This window comes from Rattus norvegicus, chromosome 6 (genome assembly GCF_036323735.1).
Source record: "Rattus norvegicus strain BN/NHsdMcwi chromosome 6, GRCr8, whole genome shotgun sequence".
Taxonomy (NCBI): Eukaryota; Metazoa; Chordata; class Mammalia; order Rodentia; family Muridae; genus Rattus; species Rattus norvegicus.
This window is the reverse complement of record NC_086024.1, coordinates 15336856-15359920: the sequence shown is the minus strand read 5'-3', so window position 1 is coordinate 15359920 and position 23065 is coordinate 15336856. Positions and strand designations below refer to the sequence as shown.

Here is a 23065-nt window from a genome sequence, read left to right as displayed (position 1 = left end):
TTCTTAGCTAATGGAAATGAGTGACCATTCGTTCCTGAGCAGCTGCAGACCATCTCAGTAACGGTTACCTAGATGAATCTGAGTAGCTTTCCCAAGTCACACTCAACACTGCCTTTGTGCCTTGAGTCCAGCTGTGTGTTTTATCCACCATTGTTCCTACCAAGGCAAGGCAGCCACAGCTGCATGAACTTAGCTGGGCAGTGGAGGGACAGCTGGCCCTGCATTACAGGCCAATGGTTGGGTCTGTACAAGAAGCACGCTGTTGGCGGAGGGCAGTGCTATTAGCCAGGGTCCCTGGTTAGGCAGCCTCCTACCTTCCCCTGCTCCCTTGCTGTGCTCTGCGACGGCCTCCTTAAGCTTCTCGGTGTAGTTCACGATTCCTTTCAGCGGCACTCGCTCGTCGTTTTCATACGCTGTGATATGAACTGAAGGGTAATGCTGGGAGAGAACAAAGTGCAGCCATGTTACTCCACCGTCCTCCCGGGAGAGCACTGTTCCCAATGCTAGGATGTTCTCATCAGAATCTGTCCTCAGGCCTCAGCAGTAGGGTGCCTGCTACCCGTTACCTGGGACAGCCGTTTTCTGTCCAGAGAGACCATGACTTCATCTGACCCTATTAGATGGGATCATTTCTGAGCTGTGACACTGGGGCAGAAAGGAGTACGAGTAGACATGACACGGAAGAATGGCTAGGTGTCCTAAGAGGGGACAGCCTCAGAGCCCTTCAGCTCTGGCCTCAGTGTGGCGGGTGCCCTTTCAGTGGTCTTCTCCGGCCAGTGAGGGCAGTGCGGCTCCCTACCTGTGGCTTCATATTCTGGCATGGACAGTAGCGCTTTATGTAGTTCTTGTGTTTCTCATCGGACGAAGGGTTCCCCCATTCTTCCAACTCTTCCAGTGTCAGCGGAAGTGTGGTGTCCATCATGGTGTTGAGAACATCCAAGAAAGGGGCCTAGTCAAAGAAGGAGGAAGACCGACCATTGTATCACTCAATGGTTGGTAAAATGAGCGCCACAATAGCTTCCTGCATAAACACATATCCAGGTTGAAGGAAGACGGCCCAGTCTTCGTACACTGGTAATTCACCGACGGCTGAAGAACATTCAAACCCTTAGCAGACACTTACGTAACGCAGAGAACTTACCTTGTGACTTCAGTTTGTTTGCCTTTTCTCCTATTGTTACTTATACAAAATGAACAGCTCTGCATTCATTGCTGCTGCTAGATTAAGACAACCCCACAACAGTCAGAAAATTTCAAGTTGGTGATGAGAGTGAGAAGCTGTGCTATTTTCGCACTGTTGGCAAGTATGCAAATCGTAGTCACTGGCAAAAAGTATAGCAGTTCCTTAAAAAACGAAGGTAATGCTTTCCTTTTGATCTAGTAACTCCTTCCTAGAGATGTACCCCAAAGAGCTGGAGAGGTCTTAAAGCAGTACTAGGACGGTGAAGAAGCAAACCATGGTATGCGCACACAGACAAGAGTCTGGGCCTCTTGCAATGGACGCTATCAGGGTCAGCTAAGTGGATAAGCAGCATCAAGGAGTAAATCTGGCATGACGCCACATGAGGTGACTGCACGACATCACATGTGTGACTTTGGACACAGTGCAGAAGGAGGCCTTCCAGGGTTGGGAGGGAGGGAATGGAGAGTGTTCAATACTATACGTGTTTCAGTTTTGAAAGATAAAAATTGAGATCTGGAGACTTGGTGCATAACAGAGTAAATGTTTAACATCATCGAGCTGTACACTAAGAGTAGTCAGGAGAGTAGATTTTGCCTTTTCCGTGACTAGACAGTTTTAAAAGCGAGAAAAGCATCATCAGCACATAAACTCTACTTCACCTGCTGGATGTTACAATAAAGCTCACAGACAGTACTTTGGTAAGATTTAGAAGATATCCAAGAAAAAAGGAGAAAAGACTCCAGAACTGCACGTGACACGCACGCATACATGCATACAAAACACCCATACACATAATGTAGAAATAAGCTGAAACATTTAGTTAAAGGGACCGCCTTCCAGCTCATGTTCTCTCTGGCTTTGTCCTGTACGGAACATTAACTGAGTCTAGCTATAATGCCGGCTGCCTAACGGGACGGCTGTCCTGATGTGCAAAGCTGCCAGCCTTCTAAGGAGGGCCCTCTATTGCACAGAGGATGACCAAGGAAAGTCTAATTCAGGTGAAGTGTATGTGTCCCCAGCTTTCAGAGGCACCAATGGCAGTGTGAGGTGCTCTGTGATCACCAGTGGCAGCTCCTCTGGGCACTTCCTGGCTCCGTAGCCTCTGGCACTGGTTCTCCACACACCCACTATTACATAGTACTGCAGTAAACCCTTCCTGCTTCAGTTAGCCGTAATTCTGGGTCTTATAATCAATGACTTTGACTCATACATGACACTTGGTGTTGAATATTTAGGCTGTCCCTAATTCTTTACTGTTATGAGCAACTGAATTAAATATCCTTACAAATGTACTTCTGGCTATTTCTAATTTCTAAAAATTGTTAGCTGCATTTTGCTAATTTTTTTTCTTTTTTCTTTTTTTTGGAGCTGGGGACTGAACCCATGGCCTTGTGCTTGCTAGGCAAGTGCTCTACCACTGAGCTAAATCCCCAACCCTGTTAGCTGCATTTTATATTGTGAGCGATTCTGTTATTATCTTTGTGTGAAGGTTTATTTCCTCTACAAAGGATATTAAAAAAAGATTTCTAGATAAAACTATTTAATATTTATTTAACTTACTACTTCTTACACACACACACACACACACACACACACACACCCTGAAAAGAGCTACCCTGAGCCACACAGTCATTGCTTTCCAGAGTATCTAGGCAGGAGACAGGAGAAGATGGGTGCTGCATAGTCTTGGAGAGCAGAAAAGACTGGAGGACATTTCCAGAGCTGAGAGCTCCTCAGAGGACAGGACCTAAAAGACCACCAAGAATGTAGTCTCTACAGCAGGCAAGGTGGTGCATATTGATTAAATCCTGGTGCTTAGGGGGCTGAGGTCAGAGGCTGTGAGTATGAAGCCAGACTGACTTGCTACACAGCAAAAACAAAATGCACAAAATAAGGGAGTGTCTAAGAACAGAGACTTAGTCCCTAAGTCTAGAGTAAGCTGCAGCTGGGCAGGACGCTGTCACACGGACAAGGGCAGTGTGCAGACTCCCAGGACACCCCGCCAGACTCCTGGACTCAGGGCACATATATACATTTCTAAATGTTCTCACAAACAGAAAAGGGTCACAGGGACAGCTATTAGTCTCTCAATGGAAATCCTGCAGAATCCATAAAAGTTGTTGTCAGGGAAGAGTACATAGTAGGATTGAGAGAATTCCACACGTTCTCCCAGAGCCACTGTTCTGTTTAAACCTAAGCGCCACCGTTTCCCCTCTGAGCAGGGGCACAGGGTACTCACCTCCAGGGTCACTGCTCTCAGGAGCTCTGGCTTAGAGTTACACAGTGCTCCCACAAGCACACCTCCAGCACTGAAAGCGCTCAGCGTTGTTAGGCTGGGCTGAGAAAAGCCCTGGCTGTGAAGCGTCTTAATGCAAGCCTCTAAGTCAGCCAGGCCATTGAGCTTTTTAGTTAGACGGCCATCAGCATGCCACTGGAGACCCAGCTCGCCACCACCCCTGTAGTGGAAGAAAACAAAAACGACACGGTGGGGGTCAGCAAACTGTTACAGGCTCGTGTGTGACACACGTGTGTGTTTGTGTGTGTGTGTGTGTGTGTGTGTGTGTGTGTGTGTGTGTCAGGCTTGTGAGCAGCACTCAGCTCAGAATTGCCATCATGCTTTTAAAGGCTGGAGGACACAGCAAGAAGGAATGTGCAACAGAGACTGAGTGGCCTGCAAAGCCCAAACCTGTACTGGAGGCCGTCACAGGAAATGAGCCACCCAAAAAGTCAAACTATCAAGAGAGCCAAAACCTGACTCAACAAATACACTTGACCGCCTTTTGATGACGCACAGACTGCCAGAGAGCAGTCCTTAAACACACACAAGTGCACCCTGGCTCAAGGAAGGCAAACCACAGCTCCAGGTGCGGTGGCTGCTGCTACAAACTTTGCCTGAGCAGAGGAAAGAGCTTAGGTCGAATGAGTCAGGAGCACTGGTGCATTGGGAAGTGACCTGTAACTGAGTTGTGAAGGAAGAGGTTTCTGCAAGGTTAAGGAAGGGGAAACTGAGACCCAGATAAAACACAGCATGTGCTGGGACAGAGGGCGGACCATGCCCTCCGAAGGCATGAGCCAGGGGATGCCAGAGAGAAGCCAGTTCACAAGAATTTTACTAAGAAATTGGGCTTTGTCCTGGAGATAGGGAGGTGGAGAGGGTTCTAAGTGATAGCAGTGTCTTGAGAACAGCTAGAATAAAATGGAAATTGAATGGAGAAAAGAAGTTCAGCTGAAGGAGGCTCTGTAGGAGAAACCTCCTTTAGCCTGCAGTCACAGCACTCGAAGGCCCATGAGTTTGTGGCTACAAAGTAAGACCCTGTCTCAAAAATTGTGAAAACAGAACCCTGAAATCTGGAGACTCATGGAAATAATGATGGCGTTATCTAGGGCGAGCACTACATCCATGCAAAGCCCCCAAATCCACTAAGGAATCTGCTATCTGAGTCAGGATCCTCAGGCTTAGGGATACATAAGTTCAAAACACACGTGAGAAGGTCAGATTTTGTTCCTTTTATACTTGTCTGCCTGCCTGCCTGCCTGCCTACTTGTTTTTTCTCTTTTGCTTGTTTGTTCTGGTCTTTTAAGATAGGGTCTTACTCTGTAGTTGTCAATAGAGGTCTACCTTTCTCTGCCTCTTGAGTGCTGGGATCAAAGGTGTGCCATCACGCCCGCTCCCCTAAAGCACTGTGCATCCTCACGCCCGCTCCCCTAACGCACTGTGCATCCTCACGCCTGGTCCCTTAGCACACTGTTGTTCCAGCAATTGGCACAACGCTCTAGCACTCATCTGCTAGGAGAAACGTGGTGACTCACCTAACATGGCAATATGCTAAGATCCACCCATCATCCACCAAGACCCGCCTTTCAGGCCTGAAGTTCATCTTCAGATCCATTCCGTAAGCTCCATATACGTGCACCAAGAGAGGCTTCCTCTGCAAGTCCTCAGAATCCGTCTTGTGAAAAACCGTCATGGGCACTAGCTTTCCATCCTGGAAATGGAGAACCATTAGCACATAAGGAAACAGCCTTTGCTGTTTGTTTCTTCACAGTCCTCAGGATCAGGGCATGTGCTAGGTAAGGCTCCATTCCCTACACGAGAGGAACTTTAAAATAGCTTAGCCCCAACTTCAGCTACCATGCGCTGCACTCCTGAGTGTGTCACTAACTGGCAGTGGGCACCAGCTCTGGGAGGGTCCAGCATCTGTACAGAGCTGGCTCCCAACCGCCTGCTGGTCTATAATCAGCTGTACAGCTAGCTGCAGCTGGAACACTGGCACAGCTTCTCATAGTAGGAAAGTAACTTGAAAAGCGTTCTTGAGGGCCCAGAACTAATTTACTCCATTTGGGCCAAGACAAAATGCATATTTACGTTGAGATTTTAGTATATCATTCTTCCTATGCCCAGGGATTCTTATCTTTGACTATTTACAAATGTGCTAATTAAAAAGTCCTACTGGCCTCATTTTCTGACCTTAGTAAATATCAAAATGTGAGCTCTTAGCCACCTGCATCTTTAAAGGCTTCTATAATTGTATTAATGTAATTTAAATTATTTACGTGTTTGATCTGCATGTGTGTCTGCACCACATCACATGTGTAGTGCACTGGACACCAGAAGAGGGAGCCACACTCTCTGGGGCTGAGTTTCACATGACTAAGCTTCAATATGCAGGCACTAGGAAGAGAATATGGGTTTCCTCGCTGAAATAAACCCTTTCTCCTCTAACTTGTTCATGGTTATACTGTGTTTTCTCACAGCAGTAGAGGCCCTAACTAAGGCAGAGGGGTCACCGAAGTACTGCCTGAGTAGGTAAGACCCCCGTAGCACCTGTCCACTGTGCTCAACCTGCTTTCCTCTGTAGTTGTCAACACACAGGTAGTGACTGCTTGGGCCCGGGCACTGTGGCTGCCACAGTGAAGCCTCCTGAGGGCAAGCACTGTACTGCTCTAGGCTGCTCTACTCAGCTATGTCCATCCTTTCCAAATGACTGCCATAACTGTACCAACTGTGCCTCTTTACTTCGTATTAATTCAACTTTAAAAGTCAAACATAAGCAAGTGAAATGAAAGGCTTAGCACTCTAGTCAGAGATTTTTAAAACCATGTTAAAGCTAAAAGAAAAAAAATCTATGTATTCCTAAAATCATCGGGACCTTCCATGGCGTAAGGGGTTTTCAGAAAATGGTGTCGATGTGACCCTGAAGCTGACCCTGAAGCTGACGTCAGGCACGAGGCCCCTTCAGTATCTGGAGCTGAAGGCAGAGCTTACCACACCTACCTTGCTTTTGGCTTCTATGCGTAAAACTCGACTGGTCTTTGTGATTGGATCTTCGTGACCAGTTTCCTCAAACAGTTTGCCCTCTGCAAATTTGTATGTGTAATATTTTGGGGGTCTTATTGGGGAGCAAAGCTGGAAGGGGCAGTTCTTCGGGTCAGAATTTGTATCCATTATGAATCCACAGGCCCAAGGAGGCAGCTGAAGGACAAAAGCCATTTTCACTGATTAATATTAAAGTTTCTGAGTCTGCTGCAGGCAAAATGATGTGGACAGCTATTTTACTTTCTATTATTATATGATACATCATTTAAGAATTACTTCATTGTGACAACATGGATTTCAAGTATACAAATGAAATCTTATACAAATTACCAGCAAGATAAAGAAAAGTGTAGGAAAGATGGTTTATCGCAGGTGTAGTTACGGGAAATTCCTTTTGACATGAGGTTTATTTGGGGACAGACACTTGGGTGATGAAATGACCAAATGGCTACAGATAAGAGCAAATGTGGCAGTAATGCAGGCCCAGCAGCAGCCTGTGCCCTGCTCTTACTGAAGTATGATCCTCACGTGGACGTTCTGAATGATGTTCCCACCAGTCCTAGCCTGCTGCCTGGACAGTGGTGATGAGAGTTATTATCCCGGGGCTACCAGCAGGCTCAGCAGCACTAAAGCATTTACCGTTTGTTTCTAACTTTAGCTCCGAGGCTGACCATTGTGCAGAACAAAACCTTTCCAGGCACAATGACTCAGAGAGACTCAAAGCTATTATGCTCAAGATTCTTAACTTTAAGAAGAAAGGAAAGGAATCAAAATTTATTCTCTTAGAGCAGCAGGGTCCAGCGTCAAGCCTTCCTCTAACGCCCCACTTACAGCTTTTAAAGAAGCCTGGTAAGCAGGCCGACAGAGTGCTCGGAAGCACTGAAGTAAGAATGAGAAGAAAATTGCTTTTCTTTCCGAGTAATTGCAGAAAGAGCAAATTCCTTAGAAAATCAGAGGTCTTAGCCCAGCAACATCAGTGGCAGGCACTGCTGAAAAGGAGGAAGGGCTGTGGGCATCGAGAGGCCGGGCTTTCACCTGTAGAAGCCACAGCCAGACAGCACTCTGCTCAGACACATTGCCCCCATTTAAGCTGGGGTCTCCTGTTAGGAAAACTAACAAGGACATACATGTACGGCAGATCCTATGGGAATGAGATACTGGGAGTCTGGTACAGGAACAGGAACAGGATTCCTTGGCCCACAGTTTGGCTAAGTTTCTTCTGCCTTTCAGTAAAACTTAACTATGACCTTGGAGTACATTGTTTTAGCTTTAGGACAACTGGGACCAACAAATCAAACTCTGGGTTTTTCCAAAGCCAAAGACCAAGGTCAAAGCTTTAATCCTAACAAGAACTGCTTCAAGGCTCTGGACTCTGAAGCACTTGTGCAGCTGATGCAGAAGTATTAGCTGTCTCAAGGGCATCTTACTGAGCTGAAATGCACTGAGAGAGGTTTGCCCTGGAAATAGACTCTGCTGCAAATAAAGCCGATGACAGCATAGAGCAAACCCTTCCTGGGTTTGGGGGTGGGGGCGATGTATGGCTTAGTGGCTGAGTTCTCTAGTACATTTAAGGCCCTGGGTTTGCCTCCTACTATTACAACAAACCATCCTCAACTTATTTTTCAGGCATTACAATCAAATAGTCTTCTTCTGTGGAAAAATCAGAAAATACTAATGACATGGGGACCAATGATAAGTAAATATACAGAAAATTTAATGCTTCCGTTGTGAGAGACTGTGTTTAGAAAGATCATCAGTCAAGTGTCCACTAGGCGTAGATGTTATAGACCCAAACTATCATTAACTCACACCGTGGTTACTGATTTATGTACGGCATGGGCTGTGGCTATTTACCAGTGCTGTCTAGCATCATACGATGATAAAATGACTTTTATGTAGCGTCTAGTGTGTACTAAAGCATTTGATCTTCTTTGATGATGACCTAAATCAATATTCAGGGTATAGCGGGGACTTACAGTTTGGAACAGGTCAGAGAGCAATAAGAGAAGTGATAAGGCAGAAACTAGGGACAGCGCTCAATGTGAAGTAGCAAGGGGGGGGGGCACCTTCAAGTAAAAATACTTAAGACAAATAAGAGAAGGTCATGCTTACTTAGAAGTCTCGTCTTAGGGGCTGGGATACAGCTCAGTGGTAGACTGTTGCTTAGCACACACAAGGCCTTGGGTTTGAACCCAGCACCACATAAAATCAGATATAGTGGTCCATGCCGATAACCCCAGCGCTTAGGAGGCAGAGGCAGGGGGATTTCTGTGAGTTTGAGGCCAGACTCGTCTGCAGAGTGAGTTGTAGGATAGCTAGGGTTACACAGAAAAAAATTTGTCTTGGGACCCTTCTTTCCCTGCCCCAAAGCATTATACCTTAACTCTATCCTCCAGACTTGTATTCTGCATGAGCAAGATGAATTGGTCCCCTGAAGATACATGGACTTCAGTTTACCCATGTTTGAATGGTGCCCTCATTCTTGGATATGACAGGCTATTCTGCATATCAAATTCCTACCTATCCTGTTAAGTCTACTCTATTCTTTACAGAAGCTTTCCTAAGCAAGAACCCTACCCTTCCTTTGAGCTCTCCAACAGTTTGCTTTTGAAACCACTTATTTAAAAATAACTTACAATTAAGCACTGTATTTTGAAATTTGTCTAACAGCATAAAAACTTCATTCATTAAGGGCAGATATTTTACTCTGCTATTTTCCCATTCCATGATGCTGTGGATGGTCACTGAACACTGCTTTGAAGTGGACCGTAAGGTTGCCATTCATTAATTTACCAGGTTTATTTCTGAGGGCATTTGACTTGCTTTGGCAGCCAGACTGTTAATAGTTAGACAACATTATCATTCCTCTGTGTCATGGAGACCACTGACATCCATGTATGAAAGCAAGCAGGCATATACCCCTGGGTGAGAAAACTGGCAAAGAGAGGAGATGCAGATACGAGCTGACTATTGTCCTTCCGGGCTGTGGCCCTGGCAAGCAGCAGTCAGTGGCCAGGTACCAGCTACCACGCAGGCCTTGGTTATCGCTGCTCCTCAGACTGTAGAGATAGAAAGCTGCCCGCAGCTATGCAGAAAGACAGACACAATGACCCCAAACACAGATTCCCAAGGCCATCTGTAAGTCCACTGGTTTAAGTAAGACTGCATTTAAACAAGGTCTGTTAAGTTGTTGTAAGATCTAGGTCTGATTTAAAAAAAAAAAAAACTGGTATGCTAAAATCCACTTAAATTAAATTCCTTTTAAGAAAAGTGCACATTCAAATTTTGATGCTCTACCAAGGTTACCTGTGTTTGTTGAGTCTTTCTATCTGAGGATAGACATACCTTTAGAGAGCGGACGGAGTCGTCAGCCAGACCAATCACATTAACATAGAGGAGATTGCTGTGTTTCAGGAACAGAACGCAGTGGTCCTTAAACATGTCCAAGTCTACAACCTTGGTGTTTCTCTTCATTGTGAAAAATAAATCCCAATTCATAATAGCAGGGGCGTCAGCTGCAGTCCGCATCAGCTGTGTGAAGGTTAGAGGACATGTAGGTGACAGAAGACTAAGGCTGCAGAGCTCAGGGTGAGGTCACTGAGGAGGAGACCACACCAGCTGCCACTACTCTAGGATGAACTGTATCAGGGACAAAGTGTGAATGTCACAGTTTAGCCCAGCCAACCAGGGGACAATGGATACACTGGGATGCCTGCCTGAGACTGATCCAAACGCCATCTCACAATCGAGCTGAAGTGTGCTCTTCTAAGCCAATCAAGTTTGGCTTTTGAGACACGAACAGCATAGAATGCTTCACTTACTGATATTTTATATACAGTTATAGTAGAAAAAAAAGTTAGCTCTATGGGGAGGGAAATAATGGAAGGGAGGTGGGGCTTGTATAGCAAGGAGGCTGGTGGGGAAAGCTGACATTTTCAGGAGCCCATCCCAAACGGGAACAAGCAGGATCGAGAACTACCTTGAATTCTGTAGGTTCTCCAACATTAGTCAGGATGTACAATTCGTCATCTCGATGCTCAACATAGTAAAGCATCCCATGGATTCTCTTCTGAATGAGCATTGGTGGGTCCCACGGGCTCAGGCCATCGATGAGCCACACCTCGGAAGTCGTCTTGTTCATGATATTCAGGGTGAGGAAACGACTGTCTTTTGTAAGATAGAGGAAAACAAAATAGCTGCAAAGAGAAAAAGCATCAAGTTCTTGCTTACTGGGAAGAAAGTCGAGTAGGAAGCACAACTTACTCATTCTGGAATATCATTAGCTATGTAAGAGGTAGGGCTGAGATGGCTCACACAGATTTCCTATATATATATATACATTCCCATAAGTACAGTTAAGTAAGGGGTGCATTTAGAAGTAGGAAGGTCTGCATGCAGCTCCGCTACACACTCTGAAGCCTCTGGAAACAACGGTGTCGTTTGGAATGGACGCCACCATCCACAACCTCTCAGCACCTCAGACGAAGTTACAATATACTAAAAACTGAACAAGAAAGGTTTTGGAAGGGCTAGATAGATGACTCAGCAGCAGTTAAGAGCACTGCCACTCTTCCAGAGGACCTGGGTTCAATTCCCAGCACCCACATGGCAGCTCACAGCTGTCTCTAGCTCCAGTTCTAGCGCAGCCAGCGTTTCTCTTCTGGCTTCTGTGGGTACTGCGCACACAGGTGCTACACTGATGCATATGCAGGCAAAATGTCCATCCAATTAAAAAAAATGTTTATTCAAGTTCAATCTTACAAGCATCTATGAAGTAATTCTAAAGCTCCTTGCAGGTGGGGTAGGAGTTACTACTGGCTTTTTCTCTCCTTCCTCCTCCTCCTCCTCCTCCTCTCCCTTCTCCTCCTCCTCCTCCTCCTCCTCCTCCTCCTCCTCCTCCTCCTCCTCCTCCTCCTCCTCCTCCTCCTACTCCTTCTCCTCCTCTGCCTCTTTAGCTTTCTTTTGGTTTTCAGAGAGAGGGTTTCTCTGTGTAGCCCTGGCTATTCTGGAACTCTCTCTGTGTACCAAAGCTGGGCTCGAACTCACAGAGATTCGCTTGCCTCTGCCTTCCAAGTGCTGGGATTAAACACCAGTGCGCTCAGCTCTAATTCTCTTTCTTATTAGGACCCAACATAAGAGAATCAGCGGGTGGAGAGCTAAGTTGCTGTTTACGTGCTTTCCGAGTCCTGTACATCCGGCCTGTTTCCCTGGGATCTCTGGGCTCTGGACCCCAATAGTCCTCAGAGACCAGTCATTGTCCTTGCTTTTTAAAGTCTAGACCTGTTCTTAGTGAACAGGATTTCTGCAGGGAAAAAAACCGTGTAATGGTAGCAGTGTGTGTGTGGAGGGTTGGGGGTGGGATGGCCAGTGACTATTCAGTGACTTAAAAATCAGATTGTTTTTTTAGCATCTGCATAATACAGTTTTCATTAGAATGTATAGAATTTATGGCTCTAGAAATAGAAATATTTGAAAACAAAGAGTCAATATTTAAAATGCCCTTTAGGAATATATTAGCCAGCACTTTCCTAACCATGAATTTAAGAGACATTCTGCCATCAAAATGAAAACCTGTCTTTAAATAACCAACAAAGAAGTAGAGAAAACAAAGATGGTGGACCCTTGGCTGACAAGGGCTCTTTGTGGCCATATTTATAACTCTTTCTTGATCAGGCATCCCAAATTGATACAATTTGGCAAACTCTGTAGATTAGTTCTAGAAGGTAGAATGATACAGAGGTAGTTCTCTCCATTCCCAACAGTTCAGGTCAGTAGTGGACAGGGGAGGCACTGGGGGCAGGGAGGCGGCGGCAGGCTGGCACCTGGGGTCTTTCTCTGTGTAGAACCGCTCATTGCGTTTGTTGTCACCAAACGTGGCTCGGTACACATCGTGACAGCGAAGGTTCCTCTGGAAGGTGTAGAATAAGACATCTTCATCTTCTTCATCCTTCACCCATTCTGAAAGGCAGGAAGGAAAGAAAGAAAGACACAGCTACCCGTGTGGCTTAAGATGGCGTAGTGCTCAAGTGCGGGATGCCCAGGGTGGAGCCGGTAGCTGATCTGCGCATCCGCGCACTGCGGAAGCTTCGAGTTCAGATACAACCCAGAGGGCACATAAAAGCTGCGGCACTGTCGCAGGTTTTCCCTTACCAAGTCCCCACCACTCAAGCTCCTAAACAAGACCCCTGACTCGGTGGTAAGGGAAAGGATCGGAAAGGTCACATTTGCTCTTGGGAGATGGCTGCTTAACTCTGAAGAAATACCCATCAATTTCTCTTCACTCTGTGCTCAATGTCTGCTTCCAGGGGACTACAACAGCTCAAACCACAAACGCTATCTGTCTGGGGAGAAATAAGGGTACCCGAGACTGAGTCCCTAGCACCCACATGAAAAGCTGTGCATGGCTGAAATCCCAGGAACGGGGCCTAAGAGATGATCACAAGGGCTTGCTGGCTAGTCAGTCCCCTCAGCCAAAATGGGGAGCTTCTGGTTCAGTGGCCGAGTCTGTCGCAAAGGACAGTGGCACAGCATAATAAAGGAAGGCAGCCAATTCCTATCCCAGCCTTCAGAGAAGCAAGCATGTACACTTGTACACTCACATGTATGTAACACAGATACCACACACACACACACACACACACAAGATGATTTGCACATACAAAAGAATATATTAGGTAGATTATAATTTCAGTTTTCAATATAATACAAAGGATCTAATTAAGCAATTCAGAAAATAATGGCAATGTAATATAGGCAATGATGATAAATGATAAAATTTAAAGCTAGATCAATACTAAAAATGTCAGTTTCTATTGATGTCAGCTAATATGTTCCAGTTTTGAGGAGTGATTTTGAGTCATGTACTATATTAGCTATCCATGATGAAAAAATAAATATAAAAACAAAAGTAACAATAAAAATAATCCAAATTCAAGGTTGAATAAAATATCAAGAAGCAAAATCTGTAAAACTTCAGTCTGCATAATAAACTGGCCAAGAATTACTATATATCAGAATACACATGGAGGACTTAGATTAGAAGTGGCTTAAAAACAGGAGCCCTACTTTATTTAAGATGTGTTTTGCATATCATCGGAAGCCTGTGTGACTGTAGTGATGTCTGTGTCCTAGTGCAGGTGTGGAGGTGCGAGGACAGTTTTCATGAGTGTTGGGGCTGACGTCAGTTCATCAGGCTTGTGTGGAAAGTGCTTTGACCCGCAAAGCCTCTTGACAGCTCATGAAATATTTATTTTTAATTATGCATACGGTGTGTCTCCATGTGGGTCTCTGTTGGATCCCCCAGGAGTTAAGAGCTACAGGTGGATCTGGGTTGCCCAGCACGGACACTGAAAACTGACCACAGGTCCTCTACAAGAATAGCAGACATGCTCTTAGCCACTGAGCCACCTCTCCAGTCCCCCGTGAACCCAGTGGTGCAGTAACTCACTTAGAGCCACAGTTAAAGGAGGGAGCACTCTGTAAGAAGAACGCCATAGGAAGATGTGCAGCCCAGAGGGAAACAGACCTGGCCCTGATAGCATTTCCTTCGCTACCCCATGTGAGCGGCTCCCTACGGCTGTCTTCCCAGACTACTTGGTGGCTTACCAAAGCTGGACACGTTGGGGAAAGAGGCTTCCATGGCAGGCTGATCGCTGAGCTTCACCACTATGCAGGTGGAGGTTTCAGAATCCTCCGCCCTTATCTTAGCAGCCACGTACTTCTCATCAGGAGCAACTCGGATGCAATCGATGAAGGGCTGCTCCAGTTTAAGTTCTTCCAGGTTGAATAAAACTTCATAATTATCACTGTCAGCTGCACAAAGGGAGTAGGGAAGAGAGAACTCCACAACATATCCTTGTAATTCATTTTAAACTATATCTTAATGTGTTAAAATGACATTCTCTGAGGTCACAGACTGATGTCCTTCTACAATTATTAAAAATATTTTATTCAATATTATTCTATGTATCAACCTATGAGCTACTGTCTTAGTCTAAGACAGTGGGTCGCAGTCTTCCTAACGCTGTGACCCTTGAACACAGTTCCTTATGTTAAGACCCCTTAACCATAAAATTATTTTTGTTGCTCCTTCATAACTGTAATTTTGCTATTGCTATGAATCATAATGTAAATACTTTTGAAGTTCGAGGTTTGCCAAGAGGTGGCAACCCACAGGTTCATAACCACTGGTCTAGTATTTACCAAATTTACAAAGAGAACATACCTAACACATGTAACACATGCAAAGTGCCTAGCACAGCACCTAGACAGAACATACTTCAAACATGTTGGACCCCATCTCCCTTCTCTGTGTTAAAGCTCCTGAATGTGGGTCGTTAACTGTACCTTAAGACAACCCAGATAGTAAAATCCACTCAGTTAAAAAGCTTAGAAATAATTTTTAACAAAGTCTATTCTAATAGCTTTGAGCAACTGTTATGTGGCAAGCCTAGTGAACAACTGACGCCGGAAGCCAGGTCATCAGTGAGGAAGAACTGTAGTCTACCTTCTTCGTCTTTGGAACGGACCAAGCAGCAACCTTCTTGATAATAGACAAAGCCGCCATGTTTAATCTGACAATAAGGAGAAAACAAGACTTACTTGAGAGTAATTTAATTATTTAATGGTTTGACTACTTCAGATGAAGAGATGACCCTACCATAGAGTCAGATCTACTGAGGTATGTGAATGAACGATGAAACGGACCGTTTTTACAACACAGGTAGCAAGAAACAGCTTTCCTAAGTTCAGAATTGTTGGTGATTTCCAATACATAAATGCAAGGGCATAACAAAACCTATGCTGCTCGTCTAATATCTGTATAGTGAGACTCAATTAACAATATCAAGTAGCATCATAACGATAATCTAAAACGATACAGACAAAAAAACTCTGGCTAACCTGAAATGCCAACCAATATTCTGGTATCTTTTCTTTTACAATCACTGTCGTCATCGACTTGATTTTATACGAAGTATATGGTGGTAGGACAAACAGTGTTTGAGATTAAGAAATTAAATTTTTTTTTTTCTTTTTTTTTTCGGAGCTGGGGACTGAACCCAAGGCCTTGCGCTTGCTAGGCAAGCGCTCAACCACTGAGCTAAATCCCCAACCCCAAGAAACTAAATATTAACTATACACGTGTGTGTGTGTGTGTGTGTGTGTGTGTGTGTGTGTGTGTGTACGGAGTTCTTGTCTAACACCTGAAATGCAGCTGACTGACTACCTCACTTCAGGCGGTGTAAGCCACACTATATTACGGCACCTTTTGGATCTGGGTCATCCTTGCTATTTGTATTTTACTGTGAACGTGACTTTCACTAATAGTCTGTGGGCTGTTTTTCAGTTTTACTAAAAAATTTTCAATCTTTTTGTTCAATTTATTTCAGTTGAGTATTTATGACTGGTAAGTATAAAATGAGTAACTGTGTACTTAAGCTTTACTAAAGAGAATTTCCTTTTATTAAAATATAGACAGGACATGTAAATACTTCTGAAATAACAAAGAAATGAACTGTTGTATATAACTTCTTGGGATTTCCACGAATTCACACTCGAGCTGCTGCTCCCCTGCATCTTCCCAGAGTTCACCTACTACCCTAGGCACTTTATCTTACATTTTAACATACAGATTGTGTTCTCTCTTGCTGATGGCTGAAGGTGTTCAGCATGCCTGACAGGCCGAGCAGGACCTGATCTGGATGGGGTGCTCTGCCTAGGAAGTGCAAGGTGCCTCACTCCCTGAACTGACCACACAGACAGCCCTCCTGGAAGACACTGCGTAGCTCACCTCCGCATTGACGATTTCGTACTCTTCCTGTGGCTGTGTTTCTAGCCTTGTCCTCACTTTTTCAAATGCATCCATGTCTTCAGAAATGGAATTTTCACTCTCTGGCTTAACAGGCAGAAGATCCTAGAAACATTTTTGGTGGTATGATCAAAACCTTCAAAACCATGGGAAGTGTCAGCTCTTAGGATTGTTACATTTTTCATGCAGGCGTATATTGTTAAGTGTTTTATAGAGTGTGTTTTATAAATCTTGTCCTTTCTTAAGATCATCAAAAAAAAAAAATGACACTTGATGCGTTACAAGTATGAGTCCTTAAGATACTTCTAGAAGCAACAAGAAGCCCAGGCAATGTTCAGAAACACTACATACAGTTAAGGAGGAAAGAGAATCCTTTGAGCTTTTACATCTTTAATCAGAATGAGCCGCAGGGGGGAAAAGCCAGTTGAGTTTTGTAAGTACCATACTATCCTACAAGGAGGACAGTGTCAGAGAGGAAGGTATTTCTTAACTACTAGCTGTAGGTTACTAATTCAGAGAATTACAATATTTATCCTGTTAAATTTATTTATTTATCTATTGATAGAACTGTCCATTAGATCAGAGAGTGGCTCAGAAGACAAGGTCTCTCAATTTCTGACACAGGGTTTTTCTATAGTCCTAGCTGTCCTAGAGCTCACTCTGTAGACCAGGCTGGCCTCAAAAGCCAAGATATCTGCCTGCCTCTGCCTGCTGAGTGCTGGGATTAAAGGCCCGCTCCACCTCTGCCTGGCTCCTCCCTTTCTGTTTAAGGGTTAGTTTATTATGAAAAAGGAAGCAAAAACAACGGAACCTAGTGGTAAGTAGGGATGGATAAACAAGGCCATCATCCACCCACACTTCTGGGGGCCTCTCCTGCTGAGCACCACCACCACTGGGTAAGGCGGAGCCCTCAAGTGCCAATGTGTAGAACATTCACTCAACCAACACTCCACTGCTTTGCCTTGTTTAAGCAGAAGAATTTCAGTCAAGATGTCTGATTCTTTAGCTCTTTGCTGGTTATGACAAGTGCAGAGAGACAGTGCCAGGGTGGCAGGGAGCCCCTTGTAAGCTGATTCATGCTTACTGCTGAAGAACGCTCGCTCGCTCGCTCGCTCGCTCGCTCATGGCACTTAACAACAATGTTGAGACCGTAAGGTACATATGTAGATTAGATTTAAGAAGCGTACAACCTAAAAGGAAGTACAATAGAACAGAAAACCCATCAAAACAGACTAAACGGGAAAGAATTACTTTCACAAAGTCACTCTTTAAAAACCTTGGGGATGCTCTAATGGCTTGGATTAGATTTAATGAGTCATCAGAGCAGCTATGGCAGTCTTAATTTTCAGTATCTACTTTCTTTTAAAATTATCATATATTTATTTCTTTCATATTGGGGGGAGTCAGTTCTCTCCTTCACTACGTGGAACTGAACCCCACTGGCAAGTCCTGGCAACAAGCTCGTGAGCCAATGAGCTTCTTACCAGCCTCTCCACGTCTCTCTTCAAGCACAGCTGTAATTTTTTGAAAAATTATTTGCAGTCAAAATAATGAGGGTTTGACATATTTATTTTCCCTCATGTTCTTGCATTTTCATATGTACATGGCTGATGTTTGGAGTAAGGCAATATCTATCTGTCACCCTCTGAAATGGCCTGGGATGGTAACTGATAAAGCAGAATATGGCTGCAAGTTTGTCTTGAAAGTCTCTTGTGGAGAATGAGAAGCTCTGAAACTGAGGTCTGAATCCCGAGGATACTGCTGGTCTTCCTGGAAAGTTTTCTTTTTCCTTTTTTAAGACAGAATATTGTGACTCTCAGACTGCACTGACATTTGCTATGTCTCAGGAGGAAGGTGACCTTAACATCTGGCCCTCCACCACCTCTAGCGGGCGGGACTACAGTTGAGTGCTGTCACTCCAGTTTGTGGTCTGCGAGTCTGAGCCAGGGCCCCGTGCACGCTATCCGATGAGCCGAACTCCCTTCCCTGCTGAACCCTTCAGAAGGTCTCATGTACAGTATCACTTTTTCAGGAGCAGAAAGAAGACCTTTTACCTCTTTCCACAGGGCCCAACAAAAACCCACCTTAACTATGACAGGTATTAACAATCAAACTTTATTGTGGGAAAGATGTTAAACTCTAAAGACATAAAATTGTGACGTAGGAAAACAGAATGGAGATGAGATCATTAATAAGTGGCTAATTCCAGATCTCAGCTAAGGACAGCACAAGGTAGGCTTGGAAAATCCTGTACCACAAAGGAAGTATTCTCAGGATAACAGAGGCATGCCAACAGGACACAAGGGACAGTGCAAAGGGGTGTCCACTACCCACATGTGGGATAATTTGAGCATTGAAAAGAATAACAACTAATTGGTTACAATACACTGAAGAAGCAAAATCCACACAAATGAACAACAAAGTCTGTATCCGTAAAAATTAAAATCGAAAAAGAACCTTAAAGAGCCCTTACAGAATGACACGAGGTAACAAATAAAGAACCTTAAAGAGCCCTTACAGAATGACACGAGGTAACAAATGAGGAAGTATCATAGCCCAATCACTTGAAGTGCTCTGGTGAAGCAGATAGGGCTGAAATCCTTGACAAAGGGAACCACTGGGGTAGGAGTACTGTGTAGCGTCTGCACGGCACCAGAGTTCCTACAGACAGAAGGATGTCCTAGTGGCCAGAGAGACAACCAGCAGTCAATGCTTTAGCTAAAACAGTCAAACTGACTCTGCGCCTCCCAACAGAACAGTCCAAGATGAGGGGAAACTGCATGTCTCAATAAAACTGCTTAACAAAGAAAATGGAGAGAGAAGCAAGAACAGAGAGCTCTTCCGTCATCCCTAAAAGCCTACTAAAAAAGACAAATGTGTGGTAAAACAAGGAAAAGAAGACAAAGGGCATTACACATGAAAACCATGGAAACAGTTTCAACAGATGAAACGTCTCCACTTTAATGTATCGTATTGGTCATCTAAGGATTTCACACATGCATATAACCTATTTTGACCATATTTACCATCAGGCCCACCTCCACCGACCCACTCCCTGCCTAGCTCATGTCCCCTCCCCCTTTATAGCCCACAGTGGACACGTCTGTGCTGCCCATATACTCCTCAGTGTGGTGGGCCATCTACTAGAACATGTTCCACCTAACAGGGGCCACATGTGTAATAAAAATGGGCTTTCCCTCCTCAGAATTTGTCGGCTGTCGCCTGCTCCTCAGTTAGGGGAGGGAACCTGAGTCCCTTGCCTCCCCATGCTGCAATACTGACTGGGGCAAGCACCACAGCCTCTGTGAGATCATCATTTGAGTTTGACCTACGTCGGCTGTACAAAGAACTCTTGCCTCAGCTATTCCTACCTCTGTGCCTCCCTCATTGCCCCCCCCCCCATTCAAAAGGGAAAAAAACTCATAATCAACCATTTAAGAAAACAGGAAACAAGGTAAAATTATTCAATTGGCTTCATTAGAGTAATATAACCTGACACTAAACTCAGTGACAAGGCAGGGCGAAGTCTCCCCCTTTGTCCACTTGAGCTGTCGCTTGCTTGTTTCAGTTCTTCCAATCTTAAGTCTAAGCTCACATGCACACTGTCCCTGAGCCCAACCCCGACCTTCTCATCTCACTTAGGGTGTGCTTACTTCCTGCCATTCCCTGAACCTCCTCTTCTTTTGGTTCTCCACTGTACTGCTCACCTCTAACTCATTATTCTTTTTGTTTCAGAAAGAAAATTTCATTTAGCCCAGGCTGGCCTTGGATGTCCCTTTATGGTATGTAGTGGAGGATGACCCTAACAGCCATCCTGCCTCTTCTTCTTCAGTTCTGGGATCTCAGAAGCTGGCACTATGCCCAGTTGTTATGCTGGTTGAATCCAGAACTTCTAGCAGGCTAAGCAAACCCTCTACCGATAGGGCTACAAGCCTAGCCCTCACTTGATTATTCTTATCTTCATTTTCATTGAAAAACAAATTTAACATCCGTGAAGGCAGAGATCTTTGTCTTAGTCATGGATTGGCTAGAACAGCACAGAAATCTAAGCAGGGAGAGACAGGCTTTTCGAAGGGAAAAGTATGTACTTTTGGGAGACACTAGTGAGAAATCATGAGACTATTATAAGACAGAAGGACAAGATCATTAGTTTTCCCCAAAAGGGTAGAAGAGCATCAACCGTGGGCTTACAAGTAAAGCACTGGAAAGCTCCTGGGTTGGTCTCAACCACACCCAAGCAGCAACCACACAAAACCAGTCTTAAATAAAATGGGATTGACCTATTGTTTGCAAAACAAAACCATTAATAGTAAGAATTCCAACAGGTATGTGACCAAGTAGAGTTCTTCATAAAAATGATAAGAATGACTGGATTATTCATCATTGGAAAAGTCTACTGGTGTTATCCAACACTAATACAGAGATAAACTCCTCTCTCTCTCTCTCTCTCTCTCTCTCTCTCTCTCTCTCTCTCTCATCCATCCACATATCCATCCATCCATCGTGTGTGGAGGTCAGAGAGCAACTTGCAAGAGTCAGTTCTCTCCTTCCTCTATGTGAGTTCTAGGGATGGGACCCATGTCCTGGACTCAGCGTTGGCAAGTCAGTGCCCTTATCTGCTAAGCCATGTCTCTCACCCCAAAAGGTAAATCTTGAGACCCTCTAAATAAACAGAAAATTATTTTACAAATTTGAAAATGTGTTAAAACCTTAAATTTGGAAACAAAAAGACTCTCTTGACAGTTTCTGGTAGTTGTCTCACATGAAATATTAAACCTATAATCAACACATCCCTCCTCCTCCTTTTTATTTTTGAGACAGTGTTTCTCTGTACAGCCCTGGCTATCCTTGAACTCAGAGAACCTCTGCTTCCTGAGTGCTGGAAAAAAAGGGGTGTGCCACCACACGCTGCTAAATTCTTTATCTTGTTCAAATTGTCATGGTGAATTATTTCTGAAGTTATTTATTTGTAGGAAGAACAGTGCAAGGAGGAATGGAAGGTAAGGGCAATGGTCTCTGTTCTGACTCTACTCTCTGAGTATCACTGGCAAATGTAAGGGCAATGGAGGAAATCCTAGGATTGGTTAACATGCTATGGTAACCAGATACTGGCTGAAAAGAACGTTACAACTAAACAAATCAGAGTTAGATCAGCGGCACTTAGTCACCAAGAATCTCCACTTTCTAAATATAGATATAGGGTCAGTGGCAGGCAGGGCTTGCAGTTTAGTTACCAAAGGAACTTAGAAAAAAAAATCAGACTTCTGGCTGGATGTGAGGCCTATAATCCCAGTTCCTTGAAAGGCTAAGGCAAGAGGATTGCATGAACAATAGTTTTGCTCAACACAGAAAAATCTTGCCTCAAAAATAAAGGAGAAACTAGATCCTTAGCCTACAGCCATTCTGATTTAACAGAGATGGCCTGAGATCTAGCAATCTGCATTTCTACAAAGCTCCCAGGATTCCTGGCACATGTCTAGAGTGCAGAAGTTGGTATAAAAGATCCCAAAGTTATATGATAATCTGTTGCTAAGATAACAAGGCACAGTGAGGTTGGAGTTTGATTAAGATCCCTGACTAGTCTAGAGTCATACTAGCTCTGGCCAGTTCTTTTCCTTTTCATTATTTCTGTTACATATGATGTCGTCTCTTGTTATTCTGTTAAGTTATGTAAGTAGTTGGTCTTTAAATAGATCGATTAAAGGCCTTCTACTTTACTCTAACCTGTAAGAGGAGACACATTTGGAACTCAGAGGAACCTCCCAAAAGAAAGAAAGATGCATTTTTGTCCTCAGAGTATTTTCATAGCTATGGGATTATCTTTTGAAAAGTTTCCCCAGGTCTCAGAGCATAAATGAGTAAACACCCCACCATTTTGATCATTTCGTTTGTCAGAGAAGGAACTGTTGACACACAAAACGCAGGGAAGCAGAGCAGTTTTGTCAGGGGAAGAGGTTCCTAAAAGAGCTTCTATTTGTAGAGTTGCTGTCAGGTCAGTTTCTAGGAATCTATGACAAAATTAACAGTTGCCTCAGAGACAAATGGTTTCAGAGAACCTCTTGGCTTAGGGTCTGAGCTAACCTCACAGCTGCTACTCTGATGGTAACTCCTCTTACTATTTATAATCTGAGACAAAAATGACAAAATGTTCTACTCAAGATGCACGATAAAGCAACTCAAAGGCTTAGCCCAGTAGGTAAAGCCTTAAGCTTTATGAGCATACAGTATTGTAAGTCTACATTAAGAGACAAAAACAAAAAACAAAACAAAACAGAAAAGGAATCTTTAAAGTTTCTAGGTGCATACAGTTAAGAATCATAGAGCCAAGCTAACTTTCCAAAGGAAAGCAATTTAAAAGACTGAAATGTTGGAAGTCCAGGAAGGGAGAGGACCAACATGAAAAGCTAAAGGGAAGAGACATATATGTGCATCAAATAGTTAGCTAAGAACAACCATGGAGTAAAAACTAAAAACAAAAGCTAAGAAGTGCATGCTGACAGGAGCTGGATATAGCTGTCTCCTGAGAGGCTCAGCCAGAGCATAGCAAAAATAGCTGCGAATGCTAGCAGCAAACCATTGAACTGAGAATGGGATCCCTGTTGCAGGAATTAGAAAAAGGATTGAAGGAGCTGAAGGGGTTTGCAACCCCATAAGAACAACAATACCAACCAACCAGAGCTCCCAGGGAGTAAACCACTACCAAAAGAGTACACATGGACTGACCCATGGCTCCAGCTGCATATGTAGCAGAGGATGG

At 44.2% G+C, this 23065-nt stretch overlaps 1 protein-coding gene and 1 long non-coding RNA gene across 16 annotated transcripts in view; one reads left to right on the top strand and one right to left on the bottom strand.

Moving 5' to 3' along the window:
• The window catches only part of Prepl (prolyl endopeptidase-like), a 29719-nt gene that overhangs the window by 2905 nt on the left and 3749 nt on the right, over window positions 1-23065 (bottom strand). For all 15 annotated transcript variants that reach the window (XM_063261606.1, XM_039111895.2, XM_008764458.4 and 12 more), the window contains 11 exons: window positions 16291-16413; window positions 15007-15073; window positions 14106-14312; window positions 12323-12458; window positions 10480-10696; window positions 9846-10031; window positions 6459-6656; window positions 4994-5169; window positions 3423-3639; window positions 800-949; window positions 315-438 (listed from right to left, as the gene is read on the bottom strand). In XM_063261606.1, coding sequence (XP_063117676.1) covers window positions 315-438; window positions 800-949; window positions 3423-3639; window positions 4994-5169; window positions 6459-6656; window positions 9846-10031; window positions 10480-10696; window positions 12323-12458; window positions 14106-14312; window positions 15007-15073; window positions 16291-16413 — 1801 coding nt within the window. The remainder of the gene's footprint in view (window positions 1-314; window positions 439-799; window positions 950-3422; window positions 3640-4993; window positions 5170-6458; window positions 6657-9845; window positions 10032-10479; window positions 10697-12322; window positions 12459-14105; window positions 14313-15006; window positions 15074-16290; window positions 16414-23065) is intronic.
• On the top strand, window positions 16918-19512 carry LOC134479091 (uncharacterized). The gene is made up of 2 exons (XR_010052160.1): window positions 16918-18794; window positions 18840-19512. It is a non-coding gene; the product is annotated as an uncharacterized LOC134479091 (long non-coding RNA).